This window comes from Rhinoderma darwinii, chromosome 10 (assembly GCF_050947455.1).
Source record: "Rhinoderma darwinii isolate aRhiDar2 chromosome 10, aRhiDar2.hap1, whole genome shotgun sequence".
NCBI lineage: Eukaryota > Metazoa > Chordata > Amphibia > Anura > Rhinodermatidae > Rhinoderma > Rhinoderma darwinii.
The window spans coordinates 90,104,475-90,128,659 of record NC_134696.1 but is presented as its reverse complement, the minus strand read 5'-3'; the positions used below and the strand labels follow the sequence as shown (position 1 = coordinate 90,128,659).

Below are 24,185 nucleotides of genomic sequence, written 5' to 3'. Positions count from 1 at the left end.
TATTTCCGGGGGTGCGGTTGGTGAGGGGGGCAGATTCGTGAATTGTTGAGTTGTGTGCGTGAGCTTTTGGAGCGATGCGGGGGGCGTTGGGTTCCCCGTCTCCGGTTTCAGCGTGGGTGGCGCCGTCGGTGGATAGTACACCGGGTGCGGCTGGGGGGGTGTCTAAGGAATCTGGTATGGCAGTGTCGGTGCAGACAGCAAAGGATGGGGCGGTGGATGAGGTGAGGTTGGATGATAAGGCGAAGGGTGAGGTGTGTGTATGTTTTGAAGGCCCGTTAGGGGCGCATCTGAAGCCTGAAGTCAGGAAAAAAATATGGAAGGACGAATATGTTGACATTTTTTCGTTATTGCCTTTGGAGAAGTTCAATTTAGATATAGGGAAATGGTTGGAAAGTAAAAAGGAGAAGGAAGAAAAACATCGCTAACAGTTGATTCCTAAAACTTCTGTTAATTGGTTGCAAGCGTTTGTGATTTTGGCGAACGTAATAGGGCAGAAGACGCCGGAACATTGTTCCAGCCTCTTCTGTTATATGGATGCTATCGGGAAAGCTCATCGAGTTTACGGCGGGCAGACGTAGCTGCGCTACAATGAGCTACAATGAGCGTTGCAGTCCGTGTTGGGAAAGCTCAATTTTGCTTGTAGGATCATGCCCATGGGTCGGATTTTTAGCAGGAGGCTGTCGGAAGCGACGGCCGGGGTGTCGGCCCCGCATCATTTTATTCATCTGAATAAAGAGCTTAGGGCGGATTTGGCGGTTTGGTTCGTGTTTTTACATTGTTAAAATGGGAAGTCCTTTATTATGTCCCCGATTGTAGACAGCGTTGATTGGGCATTGTTTACAGACGCGGCGGGGGGCGTTGGTTTTGGGGCCCTCTTCAGATGTTGCCACAGTGCCCTCCGTAGATGCTGCCACAGTGCCCTCCGCATATGCTGCCACAGTGCCCTCCGTATTTTTGCTGTAACAGTGCCCTTCACAGATGCTGCCACAGTGCCCTCACAGATGCTGCCACCGTGCCCTCCGTAGATGCTGCCACCGTGCCCTCCGTGGATGCTGCCACAGTGCCCCCTGTAGATGCTGCCAAAGTGCCCTCTGTAGATGCTGCCACAGTGCCCTCTGTAGATGCTGCCACAGTGCCCTTCGCAGATGCTGCCACAGTGCCCTCGCAGATGCTGCCACCGTGCCCTCCATAGATGCTGCCACCGTGCCCTCCGTGGATGCTGCCACAGTGCCCTCCGTGGATGCTGCCACAGTGCCCTCTGTAGATGCTGCCACCGTGCCCTCTGTAGATGCTGCCACAGTGCGCCCTGTAGATGCTGCCAAAGTGCCCTCTGTAGATGCTGCTACAGTGCCCTCTGTAGATACTGCCACAGTGCCCTCCGTAGATGCTGCCACAGTGCCCTAGGCAGATGCTGCCACAGTGTCCTTTGCAGATGCTGCCACAGTGCCCTCAGCAGATACTGCCACACTGATGTCAGGGGCTTGCCCAGAGCTGGAGTCCCAGAGCAGAGCCGCTTCTAGCACTCTGCCTGGGATTCCAGCTCTGCTCCTGACATCACTGTCCATATATGGACAGAGATGTCAGGGGCAACCCCAGAGCTGGAGTCCCGGGCAGAGCGCTAGTAGGCTCTTCCTGGGACTCCAGCTGTGCTCCTGACATCAATGGGACTCTTGCTCTGGGGAAGCCCCTGACATCATTGTCGATGTATGGACACCGATGTCAGAGGCTTCCCCAGAGTCCCAGAGCAGAGCCTATACTAGCGCGCTGCCCAGGACTCGGGCTCTGGGGAAACCCCAGACATCGTGTGGCCAAACATGGACACCGATGTCAGGGAATTCCACAGTGTCCTGGAGCAGAGCCGATACTAGCGCTCTGCCCGGGTCTCAGCTCTGGGGAAGACCCTGACACACTGTCCACATATGGACAATGATGTCAGGGAATTCCACAGAGTTCCGAAGCAGAGCCTATACTAGCGCTCTGCCCGGGACTCCGCTCTGGGGAAGACCCTGACACACTGTCCATATATGGACAGCGATATCAGGGAATTCCACAGAGTCCCGGAGCAGAGCCTATACTAGCACTCTGCATGGGACTCCAGCTCTGGGGAAGCCCCAGACATCATAGCGCTCTGCAAGCAAAACCTAAAATTCGGAGTCTGACACACCAAAATAATATTAAAACAAAATATCTTTATTAAATTAATCTAAAATAAGACATAAGTTAAAACAGAGATGATTTCCACAGTGCAAAAAGACAGCCAGATTAATTATACATGATGTTATATCCAAATATATGGGTAATGGGCGACACAGTTTAAACACAGAAATACATGAGCAGTATATTACAATTATATGATGTACACATTCTAATACATTAACCGGCAGGAGAAACTATTCAGTAGCAGAAGAATTGTATATATCGATTCAAATATAATTTAAATAAATGTAAGTTAATGAGTGTAAAGCAGTGTAAATACCCCTGAATAGAGACAGATGAAAAAAATCAATCGTAATACTATGCACGAGCAAAATACATAGCTCAGTTTAGCCCAGCAAACAAAAACACATAAGGCAAAGTCAGGGCAATGGCTGTGTTGTCAGCCACGATTTTTAACACTCAATGCACAATAGGTTTAATGTAATAAGAAAACCCTTTGCTAAACAGAGGTGCATATGCTGAAAAGGAGCTCATACCCATAGTGACAGGTCACCGTCTCTGGCGTCAACCCCGACGCGCGTTTCGGCCCGGAAGCCTTCGTCTGGGGGTGGTGTTGAGACTGAAGATGCCGTCCCTTTAAAGCTTCAGCATCTTCAGCATCTAGCACTCTGCCCGGGACTCCTCTCTGGGGAAGACCCTGACACACTGTCCATATATGGACAGCGATGACAGGGAATTCGACAGAGTCCCGGAGCTAAGCCGATACTAGCGCTCTGCCCGGGACTTCGCTCTGGGGAAGACCCTGACACACTGTCCATATATGGACAGAAATGTCAGGGAATTCCACAGAGTCCCGAAGCAGAGTCTATGCTAGCGCTCTGCACGGGACTCCGGCTCTGGGGAAGCCCCAGACATCGCTGTTCATATGTGGACAGCGATGTCAGGGAATTCCAGATTCTCGGAGCAGAGCCGATACTAGCGGCTCTGTGTCCCGCGGGCCGCAGATGACAGACCCAGGGGCCGCATGCGGCCCGCGGGCAGCGTGCTTGAGACCCCTGGGTTATAGGAAGGGAAGACTGTTACCGGATCGTCGTCGCCTGGTGTCTTTTGTGTTGTTTGAACAGTTGTGGGGGGTGTTGGGTGAGGTTTGTTTTTTCTAGTTTTGAGGTGACTCTATATAGATTGGCGTTCTCGTGGGCGTTTTTTAGGGCCCTGAGGGTGGGGAAGCTGGTCGCACCAAGCACTAGGAGGCTGAGGGCTTGAGGATGGAAGATGTGTTGTGGGCGGACAGGAGTGTGGAATTCTGGATTCGGCGTTCTAAGACGGATCAGGGGGGTCGGGGGAAGAGAGTGGTGTTGGGGGCAGTCAGGGGCGCCAGGATGTGCCCGGTCACATGCTTTGGGGGTACAGAGAGGTTTGGCCGGGGATGAATGGGCAGTTGTTGAGTCATGTGGACGGGTCCTTTCTGTCCCGGTACCAGTTTACTTGGGTTTTTCATAGGTGCCTGCGGCAGTTGGGATTGGAGGTGTCTTTGTTTTCCCCCCATTCATTTCGTATTGGGGCGGCGATGGAGGCGGTGTCCTGGGGGTTGGGGGCGGAGGTGGTGAAGTGGATAGGTCGATGGGATTCCCGCCGTTTCCAGTTATATGTGCGCCCGCAGTTTTTATGATAATTTTGTGTGTGATGGTTTTAATTGTAACATCTGTGCATGGCTTTGGTTTTAATATTTTTTGTTTTTTATTGTCCTAGGTCTCCCTTGCCGATTGGTGTGGATTGTCGGTCATTCGTACATTCATTGGGGGGTGGAGCGGGCCGCTGTTCATCCAGACGGGCGGCAGTTGGGTTTTCGGCGGGAGGAGATATTGGTAATGATTTGGGTAGTCGCCCTTTTCGGGAATTGATTAGGGACATTAAGTACAATTTACTTAGGTTGTGGTCCAGTTTCCCAGGGATTAAAGTGGTATGGCTGGAGATTGTCCCGCGTCAGGCTTGGCGACATGCCAGGTCGGTGGCACGATTAAATAAGGCCCGTGTGAAGGACAATCGGGCGGTTTCGAGTTTTGTGGTGAGGAACGGGGGCATCTTTGTGCGTCATTACGACTTCGAGGATGGCCTGGGTAATTATTGGCTAGGTGATGGTGTGCACCTGACGGCTGTGGGGATCGATCTGTGGACTCTGCGCTTGCAGGAAGGGATCGAACGGGCCCTCTTGTTGGGTGGGGGCTCGCATACTTAAAGGCGTCTAAGTATGTTCGTGTGGCGGATTGGGGGGTCCTTGGATTTGGTGGTAAATTACTGTGGGGGGGATTCATCGGGGTATGGTCCCTCCCTAATTTATTATGGTTGGTAGTCTGGTCAATTTGGGCTCCTGCTGGGTGGTGTCCCGGGGAGTGGTTGCGGTTTAGGTCAGCCAACCGCAGCTATGACGGTGCCACTGAGCCAGAAGGGTGACGGCTGGGAGTAAAATACGATGCAGGTGGGCTGTTTGTTGACAGACTTTTGTAGCTCCAAGGACTCCCCTTCCATTGTTATTCTTATTTGTAAATTGTTGTTCATTATGTTTGTTTGTAAATAAAATGGCTGCTGTGGCCGAATTTATACAACCCAAGTGTAATGTCGGGGTAGGGAGACAGACAGGTGAGCCCTAATCTACTCGCCACTCAGTCCCTGCCTACTTGCACGGCCCGTCCTACAACTGGGCGATGGTCCCTATGCTCAATAAGTGCATGACAGACAAACAGACAAGGGTACACAGAAGCTAAGGGAAATGGGGCAGTTGCCCACTGCAACACCGTGAGCAACAAGAGTAGTGAACGAGCCGAGTTAAACCATGAGTGTACGAGGTACCAAACGCAGAGCAGGAGCGTAGTCAGTAAAGCCAGGGTCAATTTGAAGCAGAGGCCAGTAGTACTAGCAGGAACAGCAGAGCCAGGAAACCAGACAGAATCACAGGCAAAGGAAGAGCAGGAAATGAAGGTATAAATAGACCGCGGGCGTAAGCTAGCTCCGTCTGGCCAGGCTGTGATAGGATCTCCCACTCCTCAGCCTACCAGCCTGAGTGGTAGCAGATCGAGTCACTCTATCAGACCTAGGAGCAGATGCAGACTGATTACCCACGGGTGTCGACACAGAAGCTGTGTCTGGCAAATCCTTTACACCAAGTGTCCGAATTTTATTATAAGGACGAAGGGGAGGGTAGGGGATATGGCCACTAATGGGGGGAGTGGGAGTGGGTAAAGTAACATGACCCCTATAGGAGTGTACACACTCTACAGTCCCCTGATCAAGTACAGGCCAGACCCGGCAGAATGCCCTGGGGGGAGGCCACCATGATCAGGGATGTAGGCAGGGAAGGAGTTAAGGGAGTTAGGAGTGGTGGTTAGGAGGTAGTGGGGGCGGAGGTTAGTGGTGCGAGGCTAGGATATTTAAGGGTGGGCAGTGAGGAAGGACGCCGCCATTACACTAAGCAGCACAGGAAAGCTTGTTTTGTTTCGTCGGTGTATTGGCAATTTTGTTATTTCGCTTTGTTGTTCGTTGTTTTTGCTTTTTCACAGGTACCTGAGGATGCTGTGGGGCGGTTTTGCGATGTCGCAGCAGTTGTATGGTGGATTGGGGGTCCTTGGAGTTGGTGGTAAATTACTGTGGGGGGGGGATTCATCGGGGGTATGGTCCCTCCCTTATTTGTTATGGTTTAGTGGTCTGGTCAATTTGGGATCCTGCTGTGTGGTGTCCCGGGGAGTGGTTTCGGTTTAGGTCAGCCAACTGCAGGTATGACGGTGCCCCTGAGCCAGTAGGGTGAAGGCAGGGAGTAAAATACGATGCAGGTGGGCTGTTTGGAGACTGACTTTTGTAGCTCCAAGGACTCCCCTTCCATTGTTATTCTTATTTGTAAATTGTTGTTCATTATGTTTGTTTGTAAATAAAATGGCTGCTGTGGCCGAATTTATCCAACCCAAGTGTCCGAGTTTTATTATAGGGACAGGGGGCGGTAGGGGGTATTGCAACTAATGGGGGGAATAGGAGTGTGTAAAGTAACATGACCCTTATAGGAGTGTACGCACTCTACAGTCCTACAACAGCTCAAAAAACTTTTTCAGCTTTTTCTAAAATCTTCAGCCGTTTTTACTTGTGTGTGTGTGTGTGAATATACGTAACCTAACCAGTGATTTCAATGGTAATTCTTTTGTTTCAGTCGCTTTCCGTTTGCCTCAGTTCCCTAGGTTTCCGTTTTTTTTTTTATGGAAACAAAAGTTCTGCAGACTGCACTTTTGTTTCCGTCAAAAAACGGAAACCTAGCGAACAGAGACAAATGGAAAGCAACTGAAACAAAAGAATTACCATTGAAATCAATGGTAATTCTAACGGAACCGTTGCTTTCCGTTTAATCTTTTGATCCTCTCTTCCTCTGACGGAAGAGAGGTAAATGTATACGAATGCCAGTTTAAACTTAGCCTAACTGCTGTGACTTCACAACTCCCTTTTTGTCAGGTTACCGCTCTGATATCATAACCCTCTTTGTGTCAGGAAATCGGCTGTGACATCACAACTCTTTTTCTATTAGGAAAACGGCTGTGACATGACAATTCTCTTTCTGTCAGGTAAGCTGCTGTGACATCACACCTGTGTTCATGTCAGGTAAGTGGGTGTGACATCACACCTGTGTTTATATCAGGTAAGTGGCTGTGACATCACACCCGTGTTTATGTCAGTTAAGTGGCTGTGACATCACACCTGTGTTCATGTCAGGTAAGCGGCTGTGACATCACACCTGTGTTTATGTCTGATAAGTGGCTGTGACATCACACCTGTGTTTATGTCAGGTAAGTGGGTGTGACATCACACCTGTGTTTATATCAGGTAAGTGGCTGTGACATCACACCCGTGTTTATGTCAGTTAAGTGGCTGTGACATCACCCCTGTGTTTATGTCAGGTAAGTGGCTGTGACATCACACCTGTGTTTATGTCCGACAAGTGGCTGTGATCACACCTGTGTTTATGTCAGGTAAGTGGCTGCGACATCACACCTGTGTTTATGTCAGGTAAGCGGCTGTGACATCACACATGTGTTTATGTCAGGTAAGCTGCTGTGGCATTACAACTCTCTTTCTGGCAAATAAGTGAATGTGATATCACAACTCTCCTTCTGTCAGGTAAGTGGCTGCGATATCACACGTGTGTTCGTGTCAGGTAAGTGGCTGTGACATCACTCCTGTGTTTATGTCAGGTAAGCTCAGGTACAATCATATCATATGTACCATCAATCAGGAGTTGGAAATCAAGGAGCCCATATACTGTTCTTGCAAAGGGTCCTCTATATTTTTGTTTTCTGCCCCTGATTGGGACTATAAACTTTATGTCACAATTGTGTATTCAATGTCACCATGACTGAACAGGAGCTTCATATACACAGTCTGCAGTTGTGGTCCTACTCTTTCCACTAAGCCGACCATACAAGAGACAATTATGACCATGATCTGCTATTTTTCCCATCAGAACACACAAGAAAAGAACATTAGTTAGAATCGTTTTAGCAACATATACATAACGATAATCATTAACAATCACCTTTCCTTAATTATTAGTTTAAGAGGTTTACATATAAAGCCTTGTTCACACGGTGGAAAATTATTCTGATACTGATGTGTTTTCTGCATTGGAATCAGTGTGTCAATTAGTAGTCCAGTTACCCTGTAGGTGTCCCAGGGTCGCTGTGGAGCCCTAGCCTAATACACAAATATAACCATTGAGAGAGAGGGTGTTAAAAAACGGATGGAGGGAAGTAAAGCTACTGTAGCCTTCCTAATTTGACAGATGTGATACACTAACAAGTCGAGGGTCATAACTATTGGATGCAACCCGCTACATACTTAACAATAATCCCAATAATTACAGGACTATCCAGTGAACTGGGCAACAAAAGGGGCATTTCTGTGGTTTGGGGGCGTTCTTGGGCAGAACGGGGCTTTAAATGTCCTGCGATTTGGGATACTAGTACCGACACTTGGCTGTTCTCCCCAAATAAGCGTCACCCTCTGTCCCATAGGGGACTAGGGTCTAGTGTCTTGATAGTTGCATTGTATTGGCTTTTTCTTTCTGTGGTGGCTCGTCTAGGAGCCTATGTGCTAGCTGTGAGGCTTCTCTTTCGACCCTATAAAGACAGAAGAAGACAAGTATTTTTACGCCACACAACCGGCCTGTCCTTACCGTTCCTCTGGACTATTATATTAGGTTTCAGCCATCACTGAGTCACTCCCTTCCTCCTTTCTGACTGCGATCTTCTTTTCTATCTGTCTTAGATTTTCTTTAAGACGAACATGTGTTCAAAAATGTTACAGTAGAACAAAATCACAGGTGGTTTTCTGCAGATCATCTCTTTTTCCAGATGGTGATTTCACAGAGGACCTCAGAAACGCCTCCAGCTTATAGAACATTTACATTACTCCATTAGTTGCTTAATAAATCAAATAAGAAACAACCCGCTGAGGAGAACTTGTCACTATCATACCTTGTTTTCCTTCCTGCGGTTTTGTGGGTATTTCCTCCACACAATCTGAAGGGAACCAGCCGGTGCGACCTCTGGCGTTTCCTTCCCAGAATCCTCCTTCACCCACACTGAGAACTATGAAATATACACGTTTTCTGTTAAATAAATATGCGAATAACACCAAATAAATTACAATTTGCTTTCAAGAATAATCAAGAACGTGGCAAATAGAGTTTGTGGGTCTCCAATCTAAACTTTCATTCTCAAAATCCTGGTTGGGGTAAGGTTGACTGTAGGGTTCTTTAATGGGTTGGCTGAGAGGAAGTCCAGATAATCACAACAGAAGACCCAGAACCCCCCACTGTGTTTTACTGTATATCAGAGATGCTTGAACTAGTCCAGTTATACGAGCTAGATCATCGCCCGGCAGCAAATCCGAAAGAAAGACGTTTTTTTCTGATCTTCCTCAAGAAGGTAGTAGCATGGCATCCAAATAATCATTATTGGGCCAAACACCAACAGTATTGTTTCAGCTGGAGATGACATCCCTATTGGTGTTTGGCCCAATAAAGATTATTTGGTTAGTAGGATGACATCTTTGTTCTTGACGAAGACCAGAAAAATGTCTCCATGACCATTACTTCATTATATCAAATTTTCAGCTCCGAGAAATTCTAGAAACATTGTGGTGGCCACTAGAACAATTGTATACCTGGTAATGAGGTTGTCCAATCTCAACCACCCTCCTTTGTTTTGAGCATATGGAAAGGGATTGTCATGATAGGTAGGATAGGATAACCCCTTTTATGCAAATATCGGATCAGTAAATTGTGTGACTGCAACTCAATATATAAAAGCAGTACCATATGTCACGATGTTCAGTCATTGTTCTGACCAAGCACCAAAATCAGAGAGAAATGTCATCTGAGTGACTTTGACCATGAAAAGTTTAGTGGGACTATAGAGATGGTTTAAGTATCTCAGAAGCTGTTATTGCACTGGGATCTTCTCACAATAATCTCTAGAATTTATAGATAATGGTGCACAAAACATACAAAACCTCCAGTGAGAACCAGTTCTGTGGGAGAAAATGCTCAAGATCAGAGAAGAAGAGGGGAACACAAAAAAGATCTTTGAGTGGACAGCATAGAGAGCATGAGGTGCACTGAACGACCACTTTATTAGGGACACCGACCCTTTCACGATTGGAGCTTCCCTGTATGGAGATTAGACACGTGACCCCGGAGTGCAGCATAACAGCAAGTGAGCAAATTTTCTATGGATCAGTTTCAGTGTGAATCCACATAACAATTGGAAAATCGATCGATCTGAGCCACTAGGAACGAGACATTGTCATCGGTGCTAGACCAGCCGGGACCAATATTTAAAAAACTGCCAAACTTGTGGCGTTTTCTCGTGCAACGATGTCGAGTGTATAACGAGAATGGTGTGATCGAGGAAAAACAACCAGCAAAAGGGGATCCTGTAGATTTCAAAACCCATCAGCGAAAGGGGTCAGAGGAGGATGTGAAGAATTGTTCTGAGGATCAGGTCGTGCAGAGTCACACAAATTGCAGCCTAATGCAAGGCTGGTGCCTCAACTAACGTGCTAAGGCACGGATGGACTTTAACACCAGACGACCAAATCGATTGCTGTCGGAAGGAAACAGAAAGACCAGACTGCAGTGGGCAAAAAAAAAAAATATGGGATAAGTGAGCAGTAAAAAAAGATTGCCTGGTCAGATGAATCCAGATTTCTGTGGCACCTTGCTGATGGGTGGCTCAGAATTTGGCGCACGCACCATGAATCGATGAACCCTTCCTGTCAAATGTCAACAGTTCAGGCTGGTGGAGGTGGGGTAATGCTGTAGGGAATGTTTTCTTGGCACACTCTGGGTCCTCTGATACCTGCGGGTGGATGTTTGGACAGTAGGACTTACCTAAACATTGTGGCCGACCAAGTTCATCCCTTCATGGCAGCTGTACCCTATGGCAGAAGGAAACTTTAGCGGCCACTGCAAGAAGCTCTCCTGTCCAATCCTGTCCTGGGCCAATATTCTTGCAGAACGATTTCAACACCTAAAGGAATCTATGTCACGACTAATTGCTGTGGTTCTAAAGGACAAAGGAGGTCCAACACGCTACTAGATCAGTGTCTCTAATAAAGTGGCCATTCAGTGCAGACCGTCTACAGCAGCACAAGATGACATTAGAAAAAGCAAACTCCTCGTATATGCAGCCTCTGCCTACCACCTTGGCTTCCCAAACAGGTTTCAGTGGCATCTATCTATCCTATCTATCTATCTATCTATCTATCTGTCTGTCTGTCTGTCTGTCTGTCTGTCTGTCTGTCTGTCTATCTATCATCGAATCTATCTATCTCATACTTTTGAGCTATCTATAGACAGCTAGATATAATAAATATATTTGTAACATTTTTGTATATAATTCTATTGTAACTTATCTGATAGCATTTGTGCCACATTTGTAACCAATGCCAGCAGCGAACTCAGTAAAATGGAAAGTGTTAATATTTTTGCCACTAGGTGGCAGTGTTGACTTGTAAGAGACATAAATTCAAATGATAACTACCAAGCAAAACATTTTGGATTTCTAATTCCACACCAGCTAAAAGACCACACGTTACCCATTTTTGACATGTACTTTTTTTTACGCCAAAGTTATATCTCTTCATCTGACATACATTTATAAAACGTTCTTTAATATATTTCTGTTTTTCGAGATGATATCTGTAAAGGATTTGCCAGACACAGGTTCTGTGTCGACGCCCGTGGGCAATCAGTCTGCACCTGCTCCTAGGTCTGTGAGACTGACTCCATCTTCCACCATTCAGGATGGCAGGCTTAGGAGTGGGAGAGCCTATCACAGCCTGGCCAGACGGAGCTAGCTCCCGCCCACTGTCTATTTATACCTGCCTTTCCTGTTCCTCCTTTGCCTGTGATTCTTCTATGCTTGTTTCCTGGCTTGCTGCTGCTGCTTGTACTACTGATCCTCTGCTTGTTATTGACCTTCGCTTTCTGACCACTCTCCTGCTCAGCGTTTTGTACCTGGCTCACTCCTGGTTTGACTCGGCTCGTTCACCACTCTTGTTGCTCATGGTGTCTCCGTGGGCAGCTGGCCCGTTTCCCTAGCTTCTGTGTACCCCTGTCTGTTTTGTCTGTCTTGCACTTACTTAGCATATGGACCGTCGCCCAGTTGTACCCCGTCGCTTAGGACGGGTCGTTGCAAGTAGGCAGGGACTGAGTGGCGGGTAGATTAGGGCTCACCTGTCTGTCTCCCTACCTTGTCATTACAATATCATTCCAGGATCCAGGATGGACCTAAGTTCTGTCTGATCCAAGAAAGTCCTGCACAAATCCCCAATTCTGATATAGTCCTTCTAAGATAAGCACGGCCTTAATTTGGGTCTGAGATTCAGCACTGTCCAGATCTGAACAGTTTGGTGAGGTGTGTACAATAGTCCTATTCCTATGTAACCAGGCCAGGTAAACAGACCATAGTACTCTTCTCCATTAATCATTAGATTGTAAGATCTTGATAATAGAACTTTACTTTGGGTATGAACTGTATTGAAATGTGCTTATTTCCAAAGATTTCAAGAAAAATGGTTTGCACATGTTCAGTGAGAAGGGAGGGGAAAGGTCTCTTACTGTCATTGGCGAATAGGGATGGGGGTAATGGTGTATGGTGAAAATGTGCCCTCTGGAGGACCAGATGTGGGAGAAGTTAGCCCCATGAGAGCTAATATGGCTGACATTGGTAGAAGTCAGGCAGCTACTTCCTGTCCGCTACTTCCTGTTCCAGAAAATGAAGTCAGGAGAAGTCGCGAGCACATTAAAAGGTTTGTCGCATCTGGGCACCACATTTCCATATGACCAATTATGGCGTACGTACATTATTGTCTCGGGTCCTCCTCTATTAGATAGGGCTGAGAGCCATGGAAAGATTGGCTCCTACTCTGGCGGACTCCATTCAAAGGGGGCCATATAAAGATACATTTTTCAAGTAATGACCTATCAACCTCTTTTAGTCACGTCCACAGTGACATGGATGGTGACATCACTAATTCCAGCCTAGGTCATCTGGTTCTACTCAAGATTCAGGACCCAGTTTGACATATATTGGAATAATTTCCACATGTACCTCAAAACTTACATTTACGCAATATCCCCCAAAAAAAAGATTTAACAGACAGAACATTAGATTATATACAAAAGAAAGTGCAAAGGAGAAGGGAGGGGGTGTATGGTACCAAAAAAAATGGACTTTCTCTCCAGATATTATGCCATTTGCAGTAATTACCATGAAAAATAATCCATAATTTAAAGGGCAACATTTTTTACCTTTGACCTTTTCTCCTTTGCTGAGGGAAATTTCTCCTTCACCTTGGGACTGATAAGGTTTGGTGACTACAAAAGTGCGTCCCGGCACTGCTGAATACAGTTTGCGTTTTATGCGCTGATTCACAGTCCCGCCAGTAGGGGGATCTTTGGCAGAACCACTAGAACTGAAGAAGAAGAAGAAGAAGAAGAAGAAGACAAGTGAATGAAGAGGAGGTAATATGATTTTGTATATTTCTAAAGAAGTGCGAAATGTACTCCTTTAACTCTAAGCCTACATTGTTTATACAGAGTGATAACTCGCGGAGCCAGACAATGTAGTAGTGAAATGACAAATTTTACAAACTCCGCTCTGCTGCATCTGAGTGATTAGTTACTAGTTTCCTTGGACTGATCTCTATGTGATTGCATTGCAGGAGGAGGAATTAATCCTCTAAATTCTTCAGTGCATAGCGATGCCTAATATGTGTACATTATATAACGTATGATGCCGCTATAGCGTTGAGAACAAGACCCTTATTTTAGTTTTACATCTCGCAGCCTCTGTATAGGGGGGATAATAATCCAGGCACAGAATTTTTTTTTAGTAAAGGTGCAAAAGCAGATGAATCCAGAGTAGAGAAGCCAAAAATTAGTGACCGGAGTGCTTATTGTATTTTTGGGGTAACGTATATTCTACGTGACAGGAACCTATTATTGTCTGGGCACCCGATGCCCATGCAAATGTGTTTGTGTCACGCAGGATGTCTAATATTGCTGAATGTGGGTTCAGAAGTACGGAAACAGTCAAGCTTGCTGAGCTACGCTTTTTCCGTAAGGCCTTATTCAGACGAACGTAGAATATGCCCGTGTGACGGCCGTTAAAACAACGGCCGTCACACGGACGCATGCATTTCAATGGGGTAGCTCACACGGCCGTTGTTACAATGAACCGTGTGAAGGGTCCGTCGAAAAATAGAACATGTCCTATTTATTTCCGTTTTCATCGATCCTTCCATAGACTCAAGTCTATGGGGATACGTGAAAACGTGACCGGCACGGGGAAACTCAGACGTGACATGTCACCTCTCCTGACATGTCAATTTTAGTAAATCCTTATAATCCCTATAAAATAACAATTCCGTGGCATCTTTTCTTAGCACTCTATGTTGCATCATCACTCATTTATTCCTCCTGGAAATGTATTAAGAAATTGACAACTAGGCATTACCTTTCCCCTCGTCAATATGTTGGGTCCCTACAAAATCTGACATTGTCATCGTACAGTATCAGGCCTGATTTACACGAGCGTGTGCGTTTTGCGCGCGCAAAAAACGCTGCGTTTTGCGCACGCAAAAGGCATTTGACAGCTCCGTGTGTCATCCGTGTATGATGCGGGGCTGCGTGATTTTCGCGCAGCCGCCATCATAGAGATGAGGCTAGTCGACGCCCGTCACTGTCCAAGGTGCTGAAAGAGCTAACTGATCGGCAGTAACTCTTTCAGCACCCTCGACAGTGAGTTCCGATCACAATATACACCAACCTGTGAATAAAAAAAGACGTTCAAACTTACCATGAACTGCCTGCTTCCTCCAGTCCGGTCTCCCGGCCGTTGCCTTGGTGACGCGTCGCTCTCTTGTCATCCGGCCCCACCTCCCAGGATGACGCGGCAGGCCATGAGACCGCTGCAGCCTGTGATTGGCTACAGGCTGTGCTTGGCCTGTGATTGGCTGCAGCTGTCACTTGGCCTGAATTGTCATCCCGGGAGGTCGGACTGGAGGAAGGAGCCGGGACTTATCGGTAAGTCCGAACTTCTGTTTTTTTTTACACGTATATGTATATTGTGATCGAAAGTGACTGTCCATGGTGCTGAAACAGTTTAAGTCTTTCAGCACCGTGGGCAGTGACTGTCTCCTGACGTCGCGTACCCGAACATTTTTTGCCGGGTTCGGTCAAAACGAGTTCGGCCGAACCCGGTTAAGTTCGGTGCGCTCATCTCTAATTTGACACTCCGTTTGGATGTTTCTAAACAGAAAAGCACGTGGTGCTTTTCTGTTTACATTCATCCTTTTGACAGCTCTTGCGTGATTTTCGCGCATGCAACGCAGTAGCGTCCGTGTGCCATGCGTTGCTTTCACGCACCCATTGACTTCAATGGGTGCGTGTTGCGTGAAAAACGCACGATTATAGAACATGTCGTGAGTTTTACGCAACGCACTCACGCTGCGCAAAATTCACGCATCGTCTAAACTGCCCCATAGAGTAATATAGGTGCGTACGACACGCGTGAAAAGCACGCGCGTCGCACGCGCGTATATTACGCTTGTGTAAATGAGGCCTCAGACTGTATAGGGACACATCTAGTATATCAAGGGAATGGTAACACGAAGTTGGCAATTTACTTATAAATTGCCAGGAAGAATAAGAGAGGAACAATGCAATACAGTGTAGAATTTTTTTTTCCAGAATTGTTATTTTTTTGACAAATACAAGTATTTTCTAAATTGACATGTCAGGAGAGCTGACCGGTCCCCTTTACTACTATTATGTAATACAATATATGGCATTGACAGGATGTTAGTATAGCAAGCATGAAAGGCTGGAACTAGGGTAGATCAGGAAACAATCTCTTACTTAACCCCTTAGTGACCAGCCTGTTTTAGGCTTTATTGACCAAGACATTTTTCTTGTTTTTTCATTGTCGCATTTGAAGAGCTACAACTTTTTTATTTTTCCGTTGACATGCTGTATGAGGACTTTTTTTTTTGCAGGATTAGTTGTATTTTTTAATGGCACAACTTTGGGGTACATATAATGTTTTAATTAACTTTTATTAACTTTTTTGGGGGGACAATGGAAAAAAATAGCAATTCCGGAATAGGTTTTTTGGGGATTTTTTACGGCGTTAACCTTTTGGTTTAAATTACATGTTAACTTTATTGTTTGGGTCATTACGGTCACGGCTATACCATATATGTGTACTTTTATTTATGTTTTACACTTTTACTAAATAAAACCACGTTTTAATGGAAAAAATGTTAACTGTAATATTTATTAATCATTTTTATTTAACATTTATTACTTATTTTTTTAGTCCCACTATGAGACTTCACTATGCGATCTCTTGATCGCAGTTATAATGCTTTGGTATACTTAGTATACTAGAGCATTACTGCCTGTCAGTGTAAAACTAATAGGCAATCTATATGGCTTATTTTCAGCCGTTTTTTGGGCTGTAAACGCCCCGAAAAACGGATGAAAGTAGGGAAGCTGAACGCCTCCAAACATCTGTCCATTGATGTAAATGGGAAAAACGGTGTTTCGTTCTGACAGGGCGTTTTTTTACGCGGCTGTTTGAAAAAACGGCGCATAAAAATCACCCTGTAAAAAGAAATGCATGTCACTTGTTGAGCCCTTTTTGGAGCCGTTTTTCATTGGGTCAATAAAAAAACAGCTCAAAAACTGCCGCAAAAAATGCCTCAAAAAACGTTTGTGGTTTAAAAAACGGCTGAAAATCAGAGGCTATTTTCCCTTGAAAACAGCGCCGTATTTTACAGCCGTTTTTAGTTTGCCGTGTGAATATAGCCTTCGGACGTGTCTCTGGCATGGCCTAATAGGCATACACCCAGGGCAGGCCTGGGGGCCTTTGTATGGCCACCGGCTGCCATGACACCCCATCGGAGGCCCACGATTGCATTTGCGGGCCGCCGATGGGTGAGAGAGAGAGCTCCTTCCCTCTGTATACAAGTTAAATGCCGCAGTCGCTATTGACCGCAGCTATAACGGGTTAAACGGCCGTGAGCTAAATAAACTTTGATCGCTACCGTCTGAGCAGGAGCCCAGCTGACATCAGACATCCGAGCACCCGCTCCAGCCTGCACGGGACACCCGTGCAGGACTTAGACTAGGCTGCCCCTTAGTGACCGCCGTGAAAAGGAGTATTGGTGGTCACTAGGGGGTTAAGTCTTTATTTCGGGAATATTGGCAGATTTAGTAAATAATCACACATTAGCTGATATCAATTACGTACAAATAAGACCCATGAAGGAAAATGACCGATAGGAGACCATGAGCTTCACCAGAATTGTTCTATTACGCTTGTTTTCCTTTCTGCAGTTTCATGCTCTGATTTGGCCACAAAACCAAGTTGTGTTCTGCATTGCCTCTTACCTCAGATGACTGCAGAGAGAGGCCGTGCGGCTGCCAGGTGTTTTACCGCTACACCATCTGCATTATGCTACATTAACCGGAGACGCTAAACATCAAAAAATAATCATTCAAAAACTTACCAGCAGCAAAATGACATTATATTACAGTGTCTGGATAGTCAGCGTTATTTGACAGGTTCAAGCAGGAAGGCTGGCAGGGCATGTGCCCAAGGTGCTGGGTGCCAGGGGGGAAGGCGCCAGCAAGCCACATTGCCTTGATCAGGTTATTTAGATACAGGACTAGGACATTAAACTAAATTTTTGCCGCTGAAGCTAATAGAAAAGCATACCTCCCAACTGTCCCGATTTTGGTTGGATTGTCCTGTCAACAGGACACATCATGGGCGGTGCTTATGCTAATTTGCATAAAAGGGAGGTTCTTATGACTTATTTGGGCATTCCTGTGGGTGGGGCTTAAAAGTCTCCTGCAAATGGGGATGCACAGGATCGGAGGTATGAAAAAGCAAAAATCTTGTAGTAACATCTGGAAATCAACTCCATGTAACTGTGATAAGCAGCAGAATTTATGTCAACCACAGAATTCAGATGTCTCTCGAGCACATTACTAACACAAGAATAGGACAGATCTGTGAAGTCGGTTGCTAAGGCGCAATTATGGGATAGTTAAAGGTGTTGTCTCACTAAGTGATGGGGCATATGGAAGTCATGGAAAGGGCCTCGGGACCCCCTTTTTTAGACCAGTGTGGAGAGCCGCTAACTAGTCCATGTATTACGTAGTCAGCTGCAGAGGAAATATACAATTGGGCGAAACTTTTTTAGGTGATAACAGGAGATCACGGGATTTCTGAAGCTGGACACGCGAAGATTAGCCGGACGGCTTCATTTTAAAGAAGAGTTGTCAGGATAAGGCACCCCATTGAAATGTTAAAGGTATTATCCTATCTCTCTTATTTACAGCATATCTTAATATAGTTCGTGATAGCGGGTAAAAATACCAGATCATTTTTGGTAATTTGTTATCTAGATTTCAGATTACCTGACATAAGGTATAGATTATAACATATACACACATACAGAGGGCTGTGGGCTATCATCATTACTGAAGTCTACCTGGGTCGCCCACGTGGTTGTTTCTTGGACTCCTCTGTGTGGCGTCCCCGTGAAGGTGATCGATTTCGAGCCCCTCGTGGGCTACTAGAGCTTCTCAGAGTTCCCCCTGAGGCCTTTTGTCCCTGCAGAGTGACGGTGTTGGCAGTGGAAGCGGAGAAGACCATCCAGTCGGGCAGTGAAAGGCTGTTGTCGCTATTGGCACGTAGAAGGACATGGGGAACAGAAAGAGCTTTTCCTCCTTCCCTACGATGGACGGCATATGAAGGAGATTCCTGGAAGGGTACTGGAAAGAAAATTAGCATAATTTCTAGAGATCCAAGGATAATTGGGGCTCATGTATCAACCTGCCCATGATGGAAAAATATTTGTATATTTGACCTCTTATATGTTTATGTAGACAATAGAATGAGGCATGTGCAAACTTAGGGGGAGGTCCTAGTTCTCAGAAACACCCCCTCGGAGCCATTCAAGAGAAAACATTGATCTGCAGTGAGCTCCCTCTAGTGGTTGTGTGAAGGGAAGCAGGAGATTTGGACTGTGTGTTAACTGTTAAACCACCATAGACCTCCAGGAATATTAGCTATTAACCCATAACCATGCTAAACCACAATGGATTATGAATATTGATACTATTAACCCCATGTAAAATGTGTGTTAAAAAGTTAGAAAATTGGCGCCGGAAAACCGTCTTTTAAAAAAAACCTCTATAAGCTGCATAACACATTGACTCACCAACATCAGTATCCCGATGACTTTTGATAAGCTCCCCTAATTCGAAATTTCCTGAAATAACAGCTACCTGAAATAGGAATGAGAACAAGATTTACATAAAGGAAATGTTTGGGTTGAGGACAGATGACAGTTAAAAGCGACCCAAAAACATTTAGAAATTGTGTTGTAGATAAGGAACTGTACTAATGGACCTTCGGAAATCTTCTGACATAGCGAAAGCTATTTCGAATGAGAATGCGCATTCAATTGTGACAAATAATTCTAAATTATGCACAACCGTACAGCCGGGGGCATGGAGAAGGAAATTAAAGAATAAATATACACAACAATCCCTGTTTGCAATGAACACGAGAAGTGAATGTTAATACCAGATGGGAATGGTCGACTACTTGCTTGTTGGGTAACTACACAGACAGGGTCCGAGTAATGTAGTCCTAGGAGCCTTCAATGGAGAAGAATGTAATTAATCTTAGAGTCAGTCAGGCCTCCTGCAGGATATTAGCTTTATTCCTGCGTTCCTCGCCAAGTCTCCGACAGTGTATTAGATGAAATGTTCTAGATGCAGCCAAGGATATTGTATGTCTGTAATACTGAAGCAGCCACGGTCCCCAAAGTGAAGACATGAACCCTCCTAGCCCAGTAAGTGGTAACCTGCAGCCTACAGGTCGGAAGAAAACGGAACACACAAATGTTGCCCTCTCTGATGGTCTACAGCAGTTCCTGTCTTCGCTTCTTCTTCTTCTTCTTCTTCTTCTTCTTCCTCTTCTATTATATAGACATGTCACAAGATGTGATTGATGACCTAAGACACCTAGATGAAGAAGCTAAAGTGTTCTGTAAAGCAACCAAACTCTTTCATGAACGGAAATCTCAAAGAATTGCTAAAGGTGTTCTACAGGTACAGTATATACACACTATATGGAAAAAAGTATGTGGTCACCCCTGTTAATTATTGAGTTCAGGTGTTTTTAGTCATACACTTTGCAAACAGGTGCTAAAAGACAAGCCCACAGTCATGCAATCTCTATAGACAAACATTGATAGTAGTATGGGTCTTACTGAAGAGCTCAATGACTTTACACTTGGCACTGTCATAGGATGTCACCATTACCACAAGAGAGTTTGTGACGTTTCCATTCTGCTACATCTGCCCTGGTCCCCTGTAAGTGCTATTATCTTCTAGATCTGCTCTGGTCTGCTGTAAGTGCTATTATTATTATCTATATCTGCCCCGGTCACCTGTAAGTTCTCTTATTATCTTCTAGATCTGCCCTGGTCACCTGTAAGTGCTATTATTATCTTCTAGATCTGCCCAGGTCATCTGTAAGTGCTATTATTATCTTCTAGAGCTGCTCCGGTCACCTGTAAGTGCTATTATTATCTTCTAGATCTGGCCTGGTAACCTGTAAGTGCTATTATTATCTTCTAGATCTGGCCTGGTCATCTGTAAGTGCTATTATTATCTTCTAGATCTGGCCTGGTCATCTGTAAGTGCTATTATTATCTTCTAGATCTGCAGCGGTCATCTGTAAGTGCTATTATTGTGATGTGGAAGCATCTAGGAGTTGCAACAGCTCAGCCTTAAAGCGGTAGGCTAAGCAAACTCACGGAATGGGGCCACGGAGTGCTGACATTTTTTTAGACATTTGTATACCTCCAACATTGTGGCAGCAGTTTTCTAGAATGCCTTTTCCTGTTCCAGCATGACTCTGCCCCAGTACACAAAGCATGGTCCATAAAGACATGGTGGGGGGAGTTTGGTGTGGAAGAACTTGACTGGCCACACAGAGCCCTTACCTCAACCCCATCCAACACCTTTGGGATGAACTAGAATGGAGTTTGCGAGCCAGGCCCTCTCCTCCAACATCAGCGTCTGACCTCACAAATGCTCTTTTGGTTGAATGGGTGAAAATTCCCACAGACACTCCAAAATCTTGTAGAAAGCCCCCAGACGAGTGGAAGATGTTTTAGCTGCAAAGGGGGACCAACTCCATATTAACCGCCGCAGTTTTCTTATGGGATATCCACCAAGCTCCTATAGGTGTGATGGTCAAGTGTCCACGTACTTTTGGCAAGATAATGTTTGTCACTTTAGAGCTGATATTTTTTTTATCAGAGACCACCGTGTCCCGTCCATGTCACAGACATAAGGACATCTATAATAGCTCTACAATGTCAAGACTCCACCAAACACCTCTCTTTACACCACTGCCGGACCTCAATGAGTGTGACATGGGAAGAAGTACATATCGAAAATAACTGAAGCGCTACTTGACTTTTTAGAGTCAAGTGTAAAATAAACTAGGGCCTGGTCCTCCAACTTACTGATGTATCTCCCATCAAGGCCTATCTCCTTTGCTACACAATGTCCCCACCCTTATGCTTTCTGTGGCCAGTACGTAAAACAAGTCTGTGCAGCATGAGAAGGCAGTCTACTGTATAGCACTTATAAGACTAAGAAGCCTTATCTCGGAGGTGGTCTAATATTTAAGCCAATTGGGGGAAGTTTGAGTGTTTAACTATGTGGAAATTGAGATTTTACAGGTCATGTATGTGAATCTAATTTCCACTATCTGCTCTGTGTTTGCTGTTATTGCATCTTAATTCTTAAAGCCTCATTAACCCCTACACGAAAACACACTTATCCACTTATTATAATATTAAGAAAGGAGAAAAACACCGAAAATATCTATCATATACATAGTAAGAGATCTTCCATGAATTAGGTAACAGTAATATTAGAGATGTGACGTCCAAACCTGGAAAGGGGTCTGTCCATTGTGATTCTTTATATCTTTCCTCGACCCTCGGTACAGCAAAACTCGAGCACAGCTCTCCTGCGGGTCAGTGAAAAAGAGTGACAAGTAATTGAGTGTTTTTAAGGAACGGCGGGGTGAACCATGATCAGTTTTATGGCTCTGTACAGGTGCAAACATGATAATGCGGCCTCTCATAACAAGACGAAGGGGAATTAAATTTAAAAAATTTAATAAAAATGTAGAATAAATGGAGTGGAAAAGCTGCAGCCTGCACATCTATCAGTGGTCTGGTAATGAGGGCTAAGAATACTGCAAAAGTTTGTGCACCCCTAACACAATTTATAGCTGACTATGGAGACTGGGAGGGTGCGCACACTTTTGCATATATCCATTCATGACCAGCTTTTGTGTTTGTGTATACTGTAACACCAGATTCATATACGCTGTGGTCCAGGATAAGGGACGGCCGTACACACACTAAACGCAACGCCAACCAAGGCATGAGGGCAGTGTCAGTCCCCACGCTCGTCAGGAGAGATGGTCGCACCAACGCAGCCAGTCTTCATAGGAATGAATGGTAATGCCTGAAACAGCCAGATGTGGGCGCTCTCTTCTTTTCCTGTTACCATTAATTTTCATGGAGAGGGGCAGCCCATGGGAGAGATCGAGGTCTTAGAGGCCCTTGTTCTCTGTAAGGGTGGGTGTCCCATTTGCCCTTGACAGGTTATAAAAGTAAAAAAAAAAAGAAGGGTACAACCCTGTTAAAGAGGATTTCCACCCAAAACTTAGAAAATGGCCATATATTAATAAATCAGGATTAGAGCAGTAGCGAGCGTTGGCAAATTGTGCAAAAATTATATATACAGTTGCGGCAGCAAATTTTGCAAACGTGACAACTGGAAGTGACGCCATATTGGTTGTCACTATTGAATTGACTTCTCAGAAACTCATTCACTTGAATGGGCCTGAGCTGCAATACCAGATACAGCCTATAGACAAGGGTGGCGCTGTTCTGGAAGAAAAAAAAAAAAGATTCCTTTTTTTTAAATGTCTTACGACCCTTGAACTTATATCTTTACCCTGTAATTGTCTTTTGGTCGAAAAGAATCCGAACCAGTTCAGGGCAACCCCTCCCCAAATGCCTTTACTCTTTACTTACCTTGCACATAACATTTCTCCTAATCAAGCTGCTTCTTTTCTGAACTCTCAAAGTAACCAGGTGTTCATTGTATGGCAGGAAGCTGGGACTCGTCAACTTCATGTCAAGCACTGAACTTTTCCGTGGGCACGTATACAGTGCCAAGTTAACTAATGATAGGGTGATAGTACTACGGTATCAATGGGAGCTCTTCAGCTCGGGGACACAAGGCTGTGCCGGGAATGCCAAGACCGTTGTAATATGTTGTCTACATTTTGTGTATCTAGCTACCAACACATTTATTGGAGCCATTATTCAGAATCAGAATATTTCTATTATAGTGGGGGAGGGGCAGCAAAACAGGAATTGTATTACAATTTATCCAGTTACTTGAAAAAAGAAAGTACACCCTCCTTCAATTCTTTGTTTTATGTATCAGGGCCTATATAACCAATTAGGGGTCCCCAACAAATTCTATAAAAAAAAGAAATGCTTTCCTTTGGTGGCAACGGCATCAGCCATGGCAATTGTTAATACTCATCAATCTCTTATAAGACCATGTCCAAATATTTGGTGCAAGATTAAGTATATTTAAGCTATTATTTCTACAGTAGTGCCACATTTGTGCCAGGAGGAGTGACACTATAGCAATGGCCTTATATACCAACCACCTGGTAGTGCCAATGCCATAGATGCAGTTACACCTTAATGTTAATAAAATGCCGGGCACCCCGTAATATCTGTACAGTCGTGCCAGGCAAATTGTAGGATCCAAACTGTTATGGAAAACACTTGGTTGTCCCCATCATTAGTGCTGCAGCATATTTGAGGGATTATTACCATTCTATTATAGATACTTAAAGGGGCTGTCCAGTTTGGGGGCTGTTTTTATACTGAAGACCTATCAGCAAGTGATTGGTGGGGGTCTGACAACCGGACCCCACACTGATCAGCTGCCTCCAGCTCAAATAGCTATGCAGGGTCGGTGCCAGACACAGAAAGCTCTGACTACTATATGGCGGCCCTGCTTAAAGTGGTATTCCGGTTACAAGTTACCCCCTATTCGTAGGGTATGGGGTAACTTGCTGATCTGTGGGTGTCCGATAGCTCAGATCCGCACGGCTTACAAAAACAGGGGTCCCGAACCCCTCGCTTCAACCGAGTGGCAGGTCGCTCATGCACACTGCTGCTATATTCATTCTCTATGGCAGCGACGGAAAAAGCCGAACACTGCACTCGGCTATCTCCGCCGCTCCCATAGAGAATGAATGGAGCGGCAGTGCACATGAGCGACC

General features: G+C 45.3%; 1 protein-coding gene across 1 annotated transcript in view; it reads right to left on the bottom strand.

Annotated features, from left to right (window-relative positions):
* The window catches only part of SHANK1 (SH3 and multiple ankyrin repeat domains 1), a 382,494-nt gene that overhangs the window by 136,384 nt on the left and 221,925 nt on the right, over positions 1-24,185 (bottom strand). Inside the window, exons 9-13 of the mRNA XM_075840236.1 lie at positions 21,753-21,830; positions 18,994-19,060; positions 18,262-18,544; positions 13,007-13,170; positions 8,664-8,777 (exon numbers count right to left, since the gene is read on the bottom strand). Of these exons, the coding sequence (XP_075696351.1) occupies positions 8,664-8,777; positions 13,007-13,170; positions 18,262-18,544; positions 18,994-19,060; positions 21,753-21,830 (706 nt within the window). The remainder of the gene's footprint in view (positions 1-8,663; positions 8,778-13,006; positions 13,171-18,261; positions 18,545-18,993; positions 19,061-21,752; positions 21,831-24,185) is intronic.